Consider the following 13,236-nt stretch of genomic DNA (forward strand, 5'->3'; position numbering starts at 1 on the left):
ATACCTTCTCATCCACAGATTGACAAATATCTTGATAGCTTATACTCTTCTCTGGTAGAATTTCTGATGGAGAGCCTTTATTTTCTTCTGTTTCTTTTTCTAGTCAATTTCATCCCACACACTAGTATTTGATGCTTATTTTTAGGCTCTCTTCTGACATGAAATACAGTTTTGTTAACTCTTTACAAATGTTGCTCTATCTCTAGACCTCATGCCATAAGGGTTGCCAAGTGCCTTGGCAGCAGACGCCCCAGGCTGAGAGTGATGGGTTACCTCAAGGGTGGGGGTGCCTTTTTTAAAAAATTTTTCTGCGTTATAATTACTTCCCAGTGGTAAAGAACTAGCGGTTCTTTAAAATGCGAGTGGTAAAGAACCTGCCTGCCAGTGCAGGTAGATGTAAGAGGCTCAGGTTCGATCCCTGGGTCGGGAAGATCCCCTGGAGGAGGGCACAGCAACCTACTCCAGTATTCTTGCCTGGAGGATCCCATGGACAGAGGAGCCTGGCGGGCTGTGGTCCTTAGGGTTGCAAAGAGTCAGACAAGACTGAAGAAACTTAGCCACACACACACACACACACGCACGCACTGTGACGTGATTTGAGGACCATCACACAAAATTTTCCTTAATGAAAGAAGATGAACTCTCTCACAGCATCTGTTTTCAAGCTGCTGTACCTCAAGGGTTCTTCTCTTCTCTCTTTCCTCTCTGGCTTACTAATTTGGGAAGTAGATAAAGAAGGACAAAACCCTTTTGGGATTTGGACACTGAGAGGGTTTACTCTCTCTCCCCACCCCTGGTGATTTGCTTCTTAAATACCATCCTTAGTATATACCTCATTCAAATTTTTCTATTAGCGGAATGACCAGAGGCTTTCACAGTCAAAACCTCGTATGTTAAATCTGATGTCAAGCTTTGAAACTGCATAATAACTTACCACCAAGGAAGAAAAGAATGTCAAGAAGTCTCCTGTCCTTCCATCAGATATAAAATACTGAGCTAGATAAGAATTTATCATTTATGTAGGGTATTTTTTCCTGTAGCAGGACTGGGAATCACTTCTTTATTGCATTTGTATGTAACGTTCACTCTTTATTTTTCAAGGGATTTTGCCTGCCCAAAGAGTTTATGGAAGATTCAGCGGGAGAAGGGGCGACTGAATTCCATGACTACGAGGGAGGAGGGATTGGAGAAGGCGAGGGCATGAAGGATGTGACTGATCAGATAGAAAATGAAGAACAGGTGTGTTTTCATGGCCATGAAATATGTAAATTGGATGCAGAAGCACACACTCCTTTTCCAGTATTTACATTACACATATAAATGTTTTTGCTATTAGGTTAATGGTTTTCAGACTGATTTAGGTACCTTAAGAATACTGGAGTTTAGGGAGTGGCTGTAAATTAAAAGCTTGAAGACAATAGAAAGGATATTTTGTAGCTCAGTCATTGGTTGTACCTACAATTTAGGAAGGAAACAGTTTTAAAATTTTTTATTTTAAATGGGAACATTTTTGCTGATTTTCTAGAGAACACTTTTGGTAGTGGTTCATTTAAGGGCAAAAAGTTTGGCTATTTTAAGTAATGATTATATTAAACAATAGTGCTAGTGTTTGTTATTAATAGGTTTTATTGTTTTGTCTTTGACATGTTCAGATTTTAAATATCTATATCCTTTTTTAGTTGGAATCAAGAATGCTTTTGAAATATTTAGATGCTTTGGACTAAGATTCTTATATTACTTTTTAAAATTCCAATCTGATTTGGATTTTTTTTAAAATATACTTTTAGTCATTTAGTCATTAATCAACTGTGACTTGAAGAAAGAACAGGTAGTGGAATTTCATTTTATCATCTGTATTCTAAATGTAAATTAGTCCACAAATTTCTATTTAAGGTATGGTCATACCTATTAAAAATAGAGGAACAAACCAATCCAGACTTCCTCTCTTCCTTTGAAGGGAAAATTGGAAAGATTAAAAAAAAAAAAAAGAATAATGCTCATGTTTATGTGGTAGAGCTTTAATGTACAGTGTGTGTGTGTGTCTGTGTGTGTGTATTGGCCTTTCTGTATTTCTCAAATTTAACTTAATTAGCATCCAGTACTTTGTTAACGAGGAAAAAAAAATAAAGTAAAAGAAACCTAATAGAAAAGTACAAATCCACTGCAAAAAAACATTATTAAGTAGGATAGAAAAACTTTCAGAAGAATTTGGCAGTGTCTAATAAATTATAAACTCTTTGTGTTCTAGGAATTCCATGTTTCCTCACAGAAATCTCATAAGGCCCCAAGATAAATATGTGTACAAGGGAGTGTATTTAAATAAAAATGTTTATTACAGCATTATTTACACTGGTGAAAATTGTGAAAGAACCCATATATTCATCAGGAAGGAATTATTTTTAAATGATACTATTTATGCAGAGCAATACTATAAATAAACATAATGAGATAAATTTTTAAGTATCAACATGGAAATATATCTAGGACATATTTTTTAACTTTTAAAAAACAGATTGCACAGCAGTTTGTAAAGAATGATCCCTTTCTTGTTTAAAAAAATGCTGGAGGCAGGTATTGATATATACTGTATATATTATATTTCTAAGTGTCTATTAGTGTACTTATAGATAAAACAACATGCCAAAACATCACCAGTGGTAATTTCTTTGGGAATTTTGGAGGATGGGGGTACCAGGGAAACATATTCTTTCTGTTTGGCTTAGAAATTTTTATATGAGGTTATATTACTTTTGTATCTTAAAAAGGACTCTTAAAATTCAACCATAATGGAAGAGATAGCAATCTGAATCTTTTGCCCAAGATATGATATAGATTGTGTAGGAATATGTAGTGTAAGGAAAAGTGAAGAAAATTGCATTTACTGGGGGAGGGATAAATTAGGAGTTTGGGATTAGCAGATACACACTACTATATATAAAACAGATAAGCAGCAAGGACCTACTGTATAATACAGGTAACTGTATTCAATACCTTGTAATAACTTACAATAGAAAATGATCTGAAGAAGTGTGAGTGTATCTGAATCACTTTGCTATACATATGAACCTAACATAACATTGTAAATCAACTGTACTTCAAATAAAAAGATAAAAAGAAAGTAGTAGAGGGGGAAATTTACATCACAGTTGGGTAATGTCTATGAGAGATCAAAGTGACAAGATAGATATTAAATTTATATGCAGTACAGTAAGTGAATTTTTTTTATCCTACATACAGAATATATAGACTTTTAAAATATGTCTGGATTTTTTAAAATGTTCACATGAAGGAAACCTCAATAAAAGTCTATATTCTCTAACAACAAATGCAAAATAACTAGAAATTAGTTAACAGAAATATTAAAGCAAGTCACAAATCATGTGCATTTTCTCTGTTGGTTCTTTTTTCTCTCCTCAGAGAAAATTTTATACCATTGACCTTGGCATTTATATATTTATATTCTCTTTAGAACTGAATAAGCATTAGTTCATTTATGTTATTTAATGCTTTTTTATTTAGGTAGAAGATACATTTCAGAAGGGTCAAGAAAAGGATAAAGAAGATCCTGACTCAAAATCAGACATTAAGGGCGAGGATAATGCCATTGAGATGTCAGAAGACTTTGATGGGAAAATGCATGATGGGGAGCTGGAAGAACAAGGTTTGAGATTATCTGCCACTTCATTCTTGCTTTTGAAAAGTGGCTATTTTCTCCAGGAAACTAGGTGTTCCCAATAAGTAGCCTAGTATATACTCTTGGAGCAAGTTGGTTACTCTGCGTGACTGCGGAGGAAGCATCGGCATATGCCGTATGTATGTCGGTGTGTCAGCAGTCTCTAGTTCCTTGTGGAGGGTCTGCTCTGAGTAAACTGAGACGCTGGCTCTGATGTTCCAGCTGCTCCACGTGCCAGATGAGTGACCTGTGGTGTCCTCTAGGGAGAGCGAGGAGATGCACCCTCACCGAGCTTGGCTCTCAGCTCAAGTTGAATTGTTCTAGAGAGGTTTTTTCTTTTTATATATATATATATATATATATATATATATTTTTTTTTTTTCCAATTGCAAAATCAGTAGACATTTGTTGTAGATGATTTGGAATGAAAATGCAGAAACCAAATCAATACCATTGTACCTGTCACCCAAATCACTTAATTTTGGAGTATTTCCATTTATGGCATATATATTCACACACACACACACACACACACACAGACCGTGAATGGTTCTATAGTCTGCTTTTTTCATTTAACTTATGAGTATTACATGTCATTGAAAATTACTTGATAATGATTTCTTACAGCACAGTATCATCTGTGATGTTATTACCATAATTCAACTGTTGCCCTAAATTTCTATCCAAAGCTTAATTTGAAATACAGTGTGTTATTTTAAGTGAACACCTTACAGAAATGATAGCTAACCTCAGAGTAGAAGAAGGTATATGCATGGCTAAGTAAGTATAAGAGTATGACCTTTGTCAAAGCAGACCTTGATCAAAGACAAAGGAAAGAAAAGTCTGGCTATTTGATCAAGACACATGATTTGAGATGTTAGAATCATTGGCAGAGAATAGGTTGGCGATGGGGAGGAACCTTGGAGGCATTGTAGACCACCCTTGATCATTTCCCAGGTAAGAAACCAAAACCCAGTGAGGTTGCTGGGACCCTTAATGAACTCTCCCAGCACCAGAATGAGACATCCTGGCAGCTGTTCTACCACCCTCCTTACAGTCCTCTACCGTCACACATCCCAGACTTCCTTTCTTCTCCAGTCTGCAGACACAGTAGGAGTGCTTCAGGACACCTAAAAGCATCTGCCTGTAGGGGGTTCTGTAGAATTGCAGCACATCCCAAGTAGGATCTTGGCCGGGTCCCTGCCTCTCCCACACACACAGGAACAGATTAGTCTGGGGATCTGCCGAACTGAGCTGAGTGCCTTCCCTTTCAGAAGAGGATGATGAAAAATCAGATAGCGAGACTGGAGACCTAGATAAACAGATGGGCGATCTGAATGGTGAGGAAGCTGACAAACTAGATGAGAGGCTTTGGGGTGATGATGACGATGAAGAAGATGAGGAGGAAGACAGTAAGACTGAAGAAACAGGACCAGGAATGGACGAGGTAAGCAGAAGATTCCCCCATCACTTTGTCCCCACGATGAGAGGGGGCAGTCTTCTACCCACTGCCACTCCCTGTCGTTCATTGCTCGCTCTTTGCTGTCTTGGTTTTTCTTCCGTCTCTATTTTTCTCTTTTTTCCTGCTGTCTAGATTTTTTTTATTGTATTCAGGGCTCAAAGAGTAGCCTGACCTGAGGCATCCCTTGTGTTATGGAGGAGGGAAATTGGAGCATTGTTATAGATGCTATATCTGATTCTGCCAGTGGTCACTGCAATTCCCCAGCCCTGAGCTTAGGGGACCCCCAGGGCTGGGTGTGATGCATCCCACAGCTCAAACACCTGTCCCCACCCTGCTGTTCACATGCCTGCTGTCACCGCTGCCACCTGGGCTGTCCTGCCCGTTCCCTCCAGGATGTGCCCTGTCAGCTGGATGGTTCCATGGGATTGGCCCAGCACAGGTCTGGGAGCTGCGTTAGATAGTAAAGTGAAAGCAGCGTTTTAGATTGAGAGTAATGATGTTGTGTTTTTTCTTCCTCTGATATTTAGGAAGATTCTGAACTTGTTGCTAAAGATGACAACTTAGACGCTGGCAAGTCAAACAGAGAGAAAACCCAGCAATATAAGAAGGAGGAAAAGGAAGAAGCAGAAGCTGATGATGATGGACAAGGCCAAGACAAAATTAATGAACAAATAGATGAGGTAATGAGGATTCAGAACCCACCTGCTCTTCTCACTCAAGCCAGGGCCACTGCAACGCACAGCTCCCAGGGTGTCTCAGGACGTATCTTTTCCCACTTATCATTTGTTTTCCCACTGCCTCATAAAGGAATGTGTCATAGAGCCGCTTAACTGAACATAAAATATCTAACCACTGGTTACCGATGAGATGAGCTTTGTGCTATTGGGACTCATGTTATAGTTTAGAAACTAAAACCCACAGTCCTTTTGTATATTTCTTCCATAAACTACCATGTCCTCCTTGCGATCGGTAACACAGCACCCCTATCTATGGAGAATGTGCACAAAAAGTGAAACCTGACATTCCGACATGAAAACTGTAAAAATATTGGTAAAATTCTAATGTGTACTGGTAATTTTAGAGCAGAGACATTGTATTCTCTCAGCATAAGGACAGTTGACCCTTGAACAGTCGGGGCACTGGGGGCACTGACCACCTGCAAGGCTGGAAATCTCTGTGTGACTTTATAGTTGGCCCTCTGCGCCTGTGGATCTTCAGCCTCAGGTCCTTAAGAGCCACAAGTCTGTGTGGTACCATAGCACATATTTATTGAAAAAAAATCCACATAAGTGGTCTGTATAAGAGGAGCTGCACCATTCAAACCTGTGTTGTTCAAGAGTCAGCTGTGTTTAGAGCTAATTATGTGTGAATGCTATTCCTTTTAAAAGTTTACTTTTATTTTTCCTGATCTCTCTGTTGCCCAAAGAGGGAATATGATGAGAATGAGGTGGATCCTTACCATGGCAACGAGGAAAAGCTGCCCGAACCTGAGGCCTTGGACCTTCCAGATGACTTGAACTTAGACAGTGAAGACAAGGATGGTGATGGGGACACTGACCGTGAAGATGGAGAAGGTGTGTCTTTTAAAACATAAAGGGCCTGTTGAAAGTCTCTGAAAATGAGCAATAACCGATTCCTTTTCAGGCCAGCGTCATGGCCAGGTCATTATCGTCTCTGATTCATGTAATTCCAGCTTGGCAAGATGGCTGGCTTTTTCTTTGTTGTGTTTCTCCTCCAAGTAGACCTGACGCTTGTAGCCAGCATGGCTTCGTCACGCCAGTCACCTGTCCCATGTCTCACTCCTCTGTGTCCAGGTGGTGCGGTCACACGTGGCTCTGCCTCCCTCAGGGTTCACCATGAGCCCCTCTCGTGGGCTGATGTAAACACTGTGCAGTCCAGGTAGTCAGGCCTCTTGCAGAGCCCCGTTACTAGCTTTCTGGTGAAAGTTTTGTTTGTTTTTAATTAATTATTTTTGACTGTACCACGCAGCTTGCTGGATCTTCGTTCTCTGGCCAGGAATTGAACCTGGGCAGCTGCAGTGAAAGCGCCAATCCTAACCACTGGACTGCCAGGGAATTGCCTCCTAGGAAAGTTATTGATTGTTGTGCTTATATTGTGTGTTTAGGCTGAAATGTGAAATCATAATGGGAAGTGAAGTTGAATAATCCCAAGGGAACTCACTTGGCACAACAGCAACCCAGCGCTTCTGCCACCCACTGTTCCCTCTGAGTGTGGCTCCCCTAGGGAGTGCCTCCTGGTGTTAGGAGGTGGTGTAGGTGATGCCGCTGTGATGGAGGCCCTGTCAGGATGGGCAACCAGACAGGAAGGCAGCAACAGCCTTATTCAGCTTCTTAGTGAGGCAGTTATATATTTAAAAAGCTATTAAAAACACCATATTAGAACCAAAAGAGCAAATTACAAAGGAATAAGTGAGAGGTACTATTTATGTGAAAATTTGCTAAAAGGATGTATGAAAACACAGAAATAATTTACAGTAACTTCAGGTTATGAGCTCCGAGGAAGTAGGAAGAGCAGAGACATCCAGAACCCTGACAATTGTGTCCAGAACTATTTTATTCCTTAAATACAAGTGACAGATGTGATACACTTGTGGCAAGATATTAATATCTCTTAAATCTAGGAGGGAGTATTTGGCGCTCATAAATGTGAAATGCCTTTTTCACATTTAAGGTATTTGATAACCTGTGCTTAGAACATTCTTCACCCAGTGATCTCTAGTTCTCCTTTTTAAGCATACTATAAGCTGTTGCTTCTACGGCACTTTTCATTACCTTATAATACTGGAAGCTTATTTCAACCTTAAATTCAACAGTCAAGCAAGCATAAAATTAAAGTTCACTGAGAATCTAATAAGCTATTTTGCCCTAGAAAAATATCCAGACTCATTTTAAGCTACTATGTATATAAACTAAGAAGCAATTACTGTGAAAAAGTTATCTTTATACAGTTCTTTCCATTTACAGTTACTGCAAAATACTGGCTATGTTCCCTGTGTTATACAATACATCCTTGAGCCTATCTTACATCACCAGTCTGTACCTAACACCTCCTGTTCCTATGTTACCCCTCCCCTCCACACAGCGATAACCACTAGTTTTTTCTGAAGGAGCAATTATTTTAAAGAATTATTTACTAACAAAGTAGTTGATTTCTGAAATATCCAAATTACAGAAAAGCTGTTTTAAACAAAACCTTTTCAAATAGGGTTGTTCCCATTTGAATATATGTTGTATTTTCTGTGTATGGTAAGGAATGATGTCCATCAGTTATTTGTAATGATAATTGAAAATTAGAGTAGCATTTCCTTTCTGTTCTAAAATATCCCTATTGTGGTGCCTTTTTGGATTTTTAATGGATATCCAAACAGTTGTATGCAATATACAAGTATAGTGAAGAGCAGATGTAACTAAATTCTTCTGTGAAGGGTTGGTCAGATAATAAACAGATCAGTCTTTGCCAGTCATAAGCTGCAACAGAGTCGCAGATCCTCAGTTCCGCTCCTGTAGTGTGAAGCCAGCCATAGGTAGTACAAAATGGATGGAGTGTATTGTTCACGTCGGTGAACAATTGGATGCAGTGGCGTTCCAGTGTAACTACTTGCAGAAATATGTAGATGGCCAGATTTGGCCCATGGACCATATTTTGCCAACTTCTGGTTTGAGAATAATAAAAAGATGCTTGTGTGACTATATCTCATCTTAAGAAATCACATTGTTTAGTTTTTAAATTCTGCATTCTTTTTTTTGTTTAATCTGTCCAGAAGAGAATCCTTTGGAAATTAAAGAACAACCAAAGGATACTGAAGAAGCAAGTCACGATGCTGAGGACATAAATGAAGAGACTGAGGCTGATCAGGATGAAGGTCAGGGTCAACCCCAGCCTGAGGGAGGCCACAGTGAAGATGACAAGGGGGAGGAGGGCGAGGAAGAGATGGATACCGGAGCTGACGACGGAGACCAGGATGCTGCCGAGCACCCTGAAGAGGACGCGGAGGAGGCTCCACTGTCGGAGGACAAGGACAAAGACACCAGTGAGGAAAGTGCGGAAAAGGACACACCTGTTGACCAAGGTCTCCAGCCTCAGGTATCACGGCGGATCTGCCTTGTCCTCTGTTAAAAGTAACAATGATGAGAAAAGAGTACCATCTTCTCGCTAGACTCTGTCTTAGGATAGTTTCCCATGAGCAGGTCACAGCGCCAAGCAGTTTTTGGTTTGTGGCTGATCCCCTGCCTGCAGGCTCCTCTCGGTGAGGAGGGGGGCCCCCACTTCATCTTCTCCCCTCAGAGCATTTAATGCTATTTGATTTCCTTGCAGACGCAGGAAAAAGAAGAAGGGGAGAACTCTGACATGGAGGAGCCAGTGCCAGAGTCCGCGGAGAGGAAGGAGCACGAGTCCTGTGGGCAGACGGGCTTGGAGAGCGTGCAGAGCGAGCGGGCCGTGGAGCTGGCTGGGGCCGCACCCGAGAAGGAGCAGGGCAGGGAGGTGAGGGCCTCGTCTCCACCAGCCAGCCGCCTCTTGGGAGGGCCTCCTCTCCCTGTGTGAAACCGTGTTCTGTTCAGCAGTAGTGATTGCTGTGTAACGTTTTTTGTTGTTGACATCTAAAAATCCAGCTCCCATTCTTAACGAAAATGGTCGTACACCTGTATTTATATGGAACAAACCCCAGAATATTTTTACACACCATATTTAAGTGATGTGCTTAATGAGAAAAAATTACTACAGTGTAGTTCTCTGTGGGAGAATCAGGTTCAAATTCTGTTTTCGAAGCTCCTAAGCAAAGAAGGGTTGACTTGTGTTTTCATGTGGTGATATGGGTCTAACAGTGCATCCTTTTCCCTTACTGTTCACCAGGCTGCCAAACATTTTAATTTAAAAAGCAAAACACTTCATTCCTTGATGTGGGGTGATGTGTCTTTTGCAGCCACAGTTGGGGCACAGGTAGTCTGGAGGGAGTCCTGGAAGTCAGGGGGCCTGCTGCTCAGTGGTGTCTCTAGACCACTCCCTTGGTCTCTCTGAACACCCATTTTCTTAGCAGTAATTACAACCATTTATACCTCTCTTAACCTTCCAACCCATTTACTCAGCACCAGTTCTTGAGCTGCTGAGCATTTCATTACTCTGGTAGATCTTCACGGTGGCCCTATAAAATAAATATTATTGTTCTTTCTATGTTCTCCATTTTGTATCTGAGTTAAATAAGCCCCCATAAAGTTAAATGACAGTCTCAAGGGTACCCAGCTGGTTGATGATGAAGCCTCGTTTCTGAGCGAGGTCTGTCCTGCTTTCAGAGTAAGCCATTACCTCCTATAGACAACAAAGTCCCCCAAGAGGGTAACAGACAGGTCTAGGTACTTCTGTTTCTGCCCACAGGCCAGGCGTTAGTGATGGGTGAGCTCTAGAGCAGACAGGCAGGTGTGGTCACAGTCATCCCCTGGGCTCCAAAAGGGATTGATTCCAAAACCCCCACGGATACCCAAATCCACGGGCCACTCAAGTCCCTTATGTAAACTGGTGTAGGGCAGTGGGCCCTCCGTGTCCGCGGATTCAGAGGGCCAACTGCACGTGACTGAGGGGAATTGTACGCAGCGCAGTCTGTAACCAAGTGCTTATTCCGCTTCCTGCCTCTCACTCTTTGTGGCTTGGATTTCACAGGAACACGGCAGTGGAGCTGCGGACGCAAACCAGGCAGAAGGCCACGAATCAAGCTTCATGGCGCGGATGGCCTCCCAGAAACACACCAGGAAACACACACAGGTCTCTATCGCTCTTCAGCTAAACTTAGGTGACGGCTGCGTGTAAGATAATGCTCCAGATATACTGGTTAAAAAAAATTCCCAGCCTCTGCTGTCCCACCATGATGGCATCCTTGGTTCGCTTTTTCTTGGTGGGGACAGACAAATGCATATCCTGATCCTGTGATGCTCTTGTTCTAGAGCCTAAGAACCAGGTGGTAGTTGCCAAGCTACTAACCAGTCGTACCCTGTTCACTGTCCATTCTCTTCTGTGTTTGGTTTCTTTAATTCTATTCAATTCTGTAGTATCCTATCCTAATCCTATTTTATTTAGCTGCACCGCATAGCCTGTGGGATCTTAGTTCCCTGACCAGGAATTAAACCTGGGCCCCAGCAATAAAAGTGCTGAGTCCCCACTGCTGTAATGCTGGCAAATTCCCTATTTTCTGTTTTAAATATAAGACTTTAAAAATGGGGTGCTATTTATGCATGTGACACAAAATCAGCCTATAGAAACCAGTGCGCTAGAAAGCTTCATTTTATCCCTGTGCTCAAGCCACCCAGGGGACTGTCCTCAGAGCATGTTTCTAAGAGATTTACTGCATAGGTAGCATATGAATGGCTGTTTGTGTGTGCGCACCTGTGTGTGAGTGTCTCTTTGCCTCTGCCTTTATTTTAGATATAAAAGCATTTCATAGAGATTGCTCTGTATGTGTATTTAGAGATCTTCCTATCAACAGCTGCATTGAATTCCACTCCTGTATGGCTGTACCTAATTTATTTAATCAGCCCCCCGAGGATAAACGTTATTTTTATTCTTTTTGTATTACAAAGTTCTGATGAATTTCCTCATATTTCCCACAGAGTTTCTGATGAATTTCCTCATATTTCCCACAGAGTTTTAAGAGGAAACCTGGGCAGGCCGACAACGAACGCTCCATGGGTGATCACAATGAGCGTGTGCTTAAGAGGCTGAGGACCATGGACACCGAGAGCAATGCCGAGCAGGGCCCGGCCCAGCCCCAGGCCCAGGTGGAAGACGCGGAAGCATTTGAGCACATCAAACAGGGCAGCGAGCCCTACGATGCACAGACCTATGGTACAGAGCTGAGGGACCCCCTCCCTTGCTCATCAAGCTCTGTGAGCGCTTATGCTGACTGTGTGTCTGCCAGGTGTTGTTACAAAGTCATTTTAAGAGGGAGGGGAAATGACTTTTCAAACGAGTTTCCTTTTAATAAGAACTGTGCAGATATACAATTTGGTTTTGAAATAAAGGTATCTGTAGCCAAGTGCAGGGTTTCAGTGCTCAGGGTTCTGGGTCTAGTGAAGCCTTTTAAATATTATTGGTGACGGTTGGCTATCCAAACCCAGCACTGGTCTCAGAGATCTGAGTAGCAGACATTTCTTCACTCACTCTGCAGTAGTTCAGAGCGTAAGTGACAAAGAAAAAAAGATCTCAGTATTGGAGTCCGTCATCACTAAGTCTCCCCTCGAGCTCTCTGGGTGACTTTTCACTGTTTCGTTCCTAATACGCAAGCTGGTATTGATATTATGACACAGAAAAGACTGCTCTCCTGTGGATTACTCTCCTCTCTTCCTGTCCCCACCTTTAGGAAAAATGAAGCAGAACCGATGACGACTGCCACACATGGGGCTTTTATGTTGTACCTAGCACTGTTCTGAGCTTTGCAGCCTGATTCCTCTAGTAATCTCGGGCTAGGATGCCTCCATTTTATAGATCAGCATCCTGAGGCCAAAGAGGTTTAAGGACTTGTCCAGGGTCACGGTGCTGGGATACCCACATTGTTTTTCTGTGCCTTGCTCCTGCCCCCCGCTGTTATACTTCATCACTACAGTTTCTCCACCCATGACTTGGCAATGAGGATAATTCCATTAGCTGCTCTGAGTCATGTACTCAGCACGTTTATTCTGGTTCAGTCTCTGATCATAGCAATCAAAACCCAGCAGCTAAACATCCTATTCTGTGGTCACATGCATGGTTACACATGGAAATAAGACACTTGTCCGCAGTTCACAAGCCAAGTACTTGCGTCCAGTCTCTAGGCCACGTAACTAGTCAGTGGTAGAATCTCTGACCAAAAGCACACCCGCTCTCAATGACTCTGTTCTGCAAAGAGCTAAGCTTTCTATGTGTATGCGCTTTGTTGGCAGATGTGGCCAGCACGGAGCAGCAGAAGTCTGCAAAGGACTCCAGCAAGGCTCACGAGGAGGAGGAGGTAGAGGATACCTCCATGGACCTGGAGGAGCAGGAGGAGCTCAGAGCAGTAGACACAGAGTCACTGAAGCCAGAGGAGGTCAAGTCAGGGAGCACGGCCCAGCCAGGTGAG

The 13,236-nt window shown here is 42.0% G+C and overlaps 1 protein-coding gene across 1 annotated transcript in view; it reads left to right on the forward strand.

The window, feature by feature from the left end:
* Positions 1–13,236, forward strand: part of MDN1 (midasin AAA ATPase 1) — a 144,868-nt gene that overhangs the window by 121,094 nt on the left and 10,538 nt on the right. Inside the window, exons 84-93 of the mRNA XM_013966483.2 lie at positions 1,102–1,239; positions 3,520–3,661; positions 4,948–5,120; positions 5,663–5,815; positions 6,562–6,709; positions 8,917–9,239; positions 9,471–9,638; positions 10,809–10,910; positions 11,786–11,987; positions 13,061–13,231. Of these exons, the coding sequence (XP_013821937.2) occupies positions 1,102–1,239; positions 3,520–3,661; positions 4,948–5,120; positions 5,663–5,815; positions 6,562–6,709; positions 8,917–9,239; positions 9,471–9,638; positions 10,809–10,910; positions 11,786–11,987; positions 13,061–13,231 (1,720 nt within the window). The remainder of the gene's footprint in view (positions 1–1,101; positions 1,240–3,519; positions 3,662–4,947; positions 5,121–5,662; positions 5,816–6,561; positions 6,710–8,916; positions 9,240–9,470; positions 9,639–10,808; positions 10,911–11,785; positions 11,988–13,060; positions 13,232–13,236) is intronic.

Source organism: Capra hircus, chromosome 9 (assembly GCF_001704415.2).
Source record: "Capra hircus breed San Clemente chromosome 9, ASM170441v1, whole genome shotgun sequence".
Taxonomy (NCBI): Eukaryota; Metazoa; Chordata; class Mammalia; order Artiodactyla; family Bovidae; genus Capra; species Capra hircus.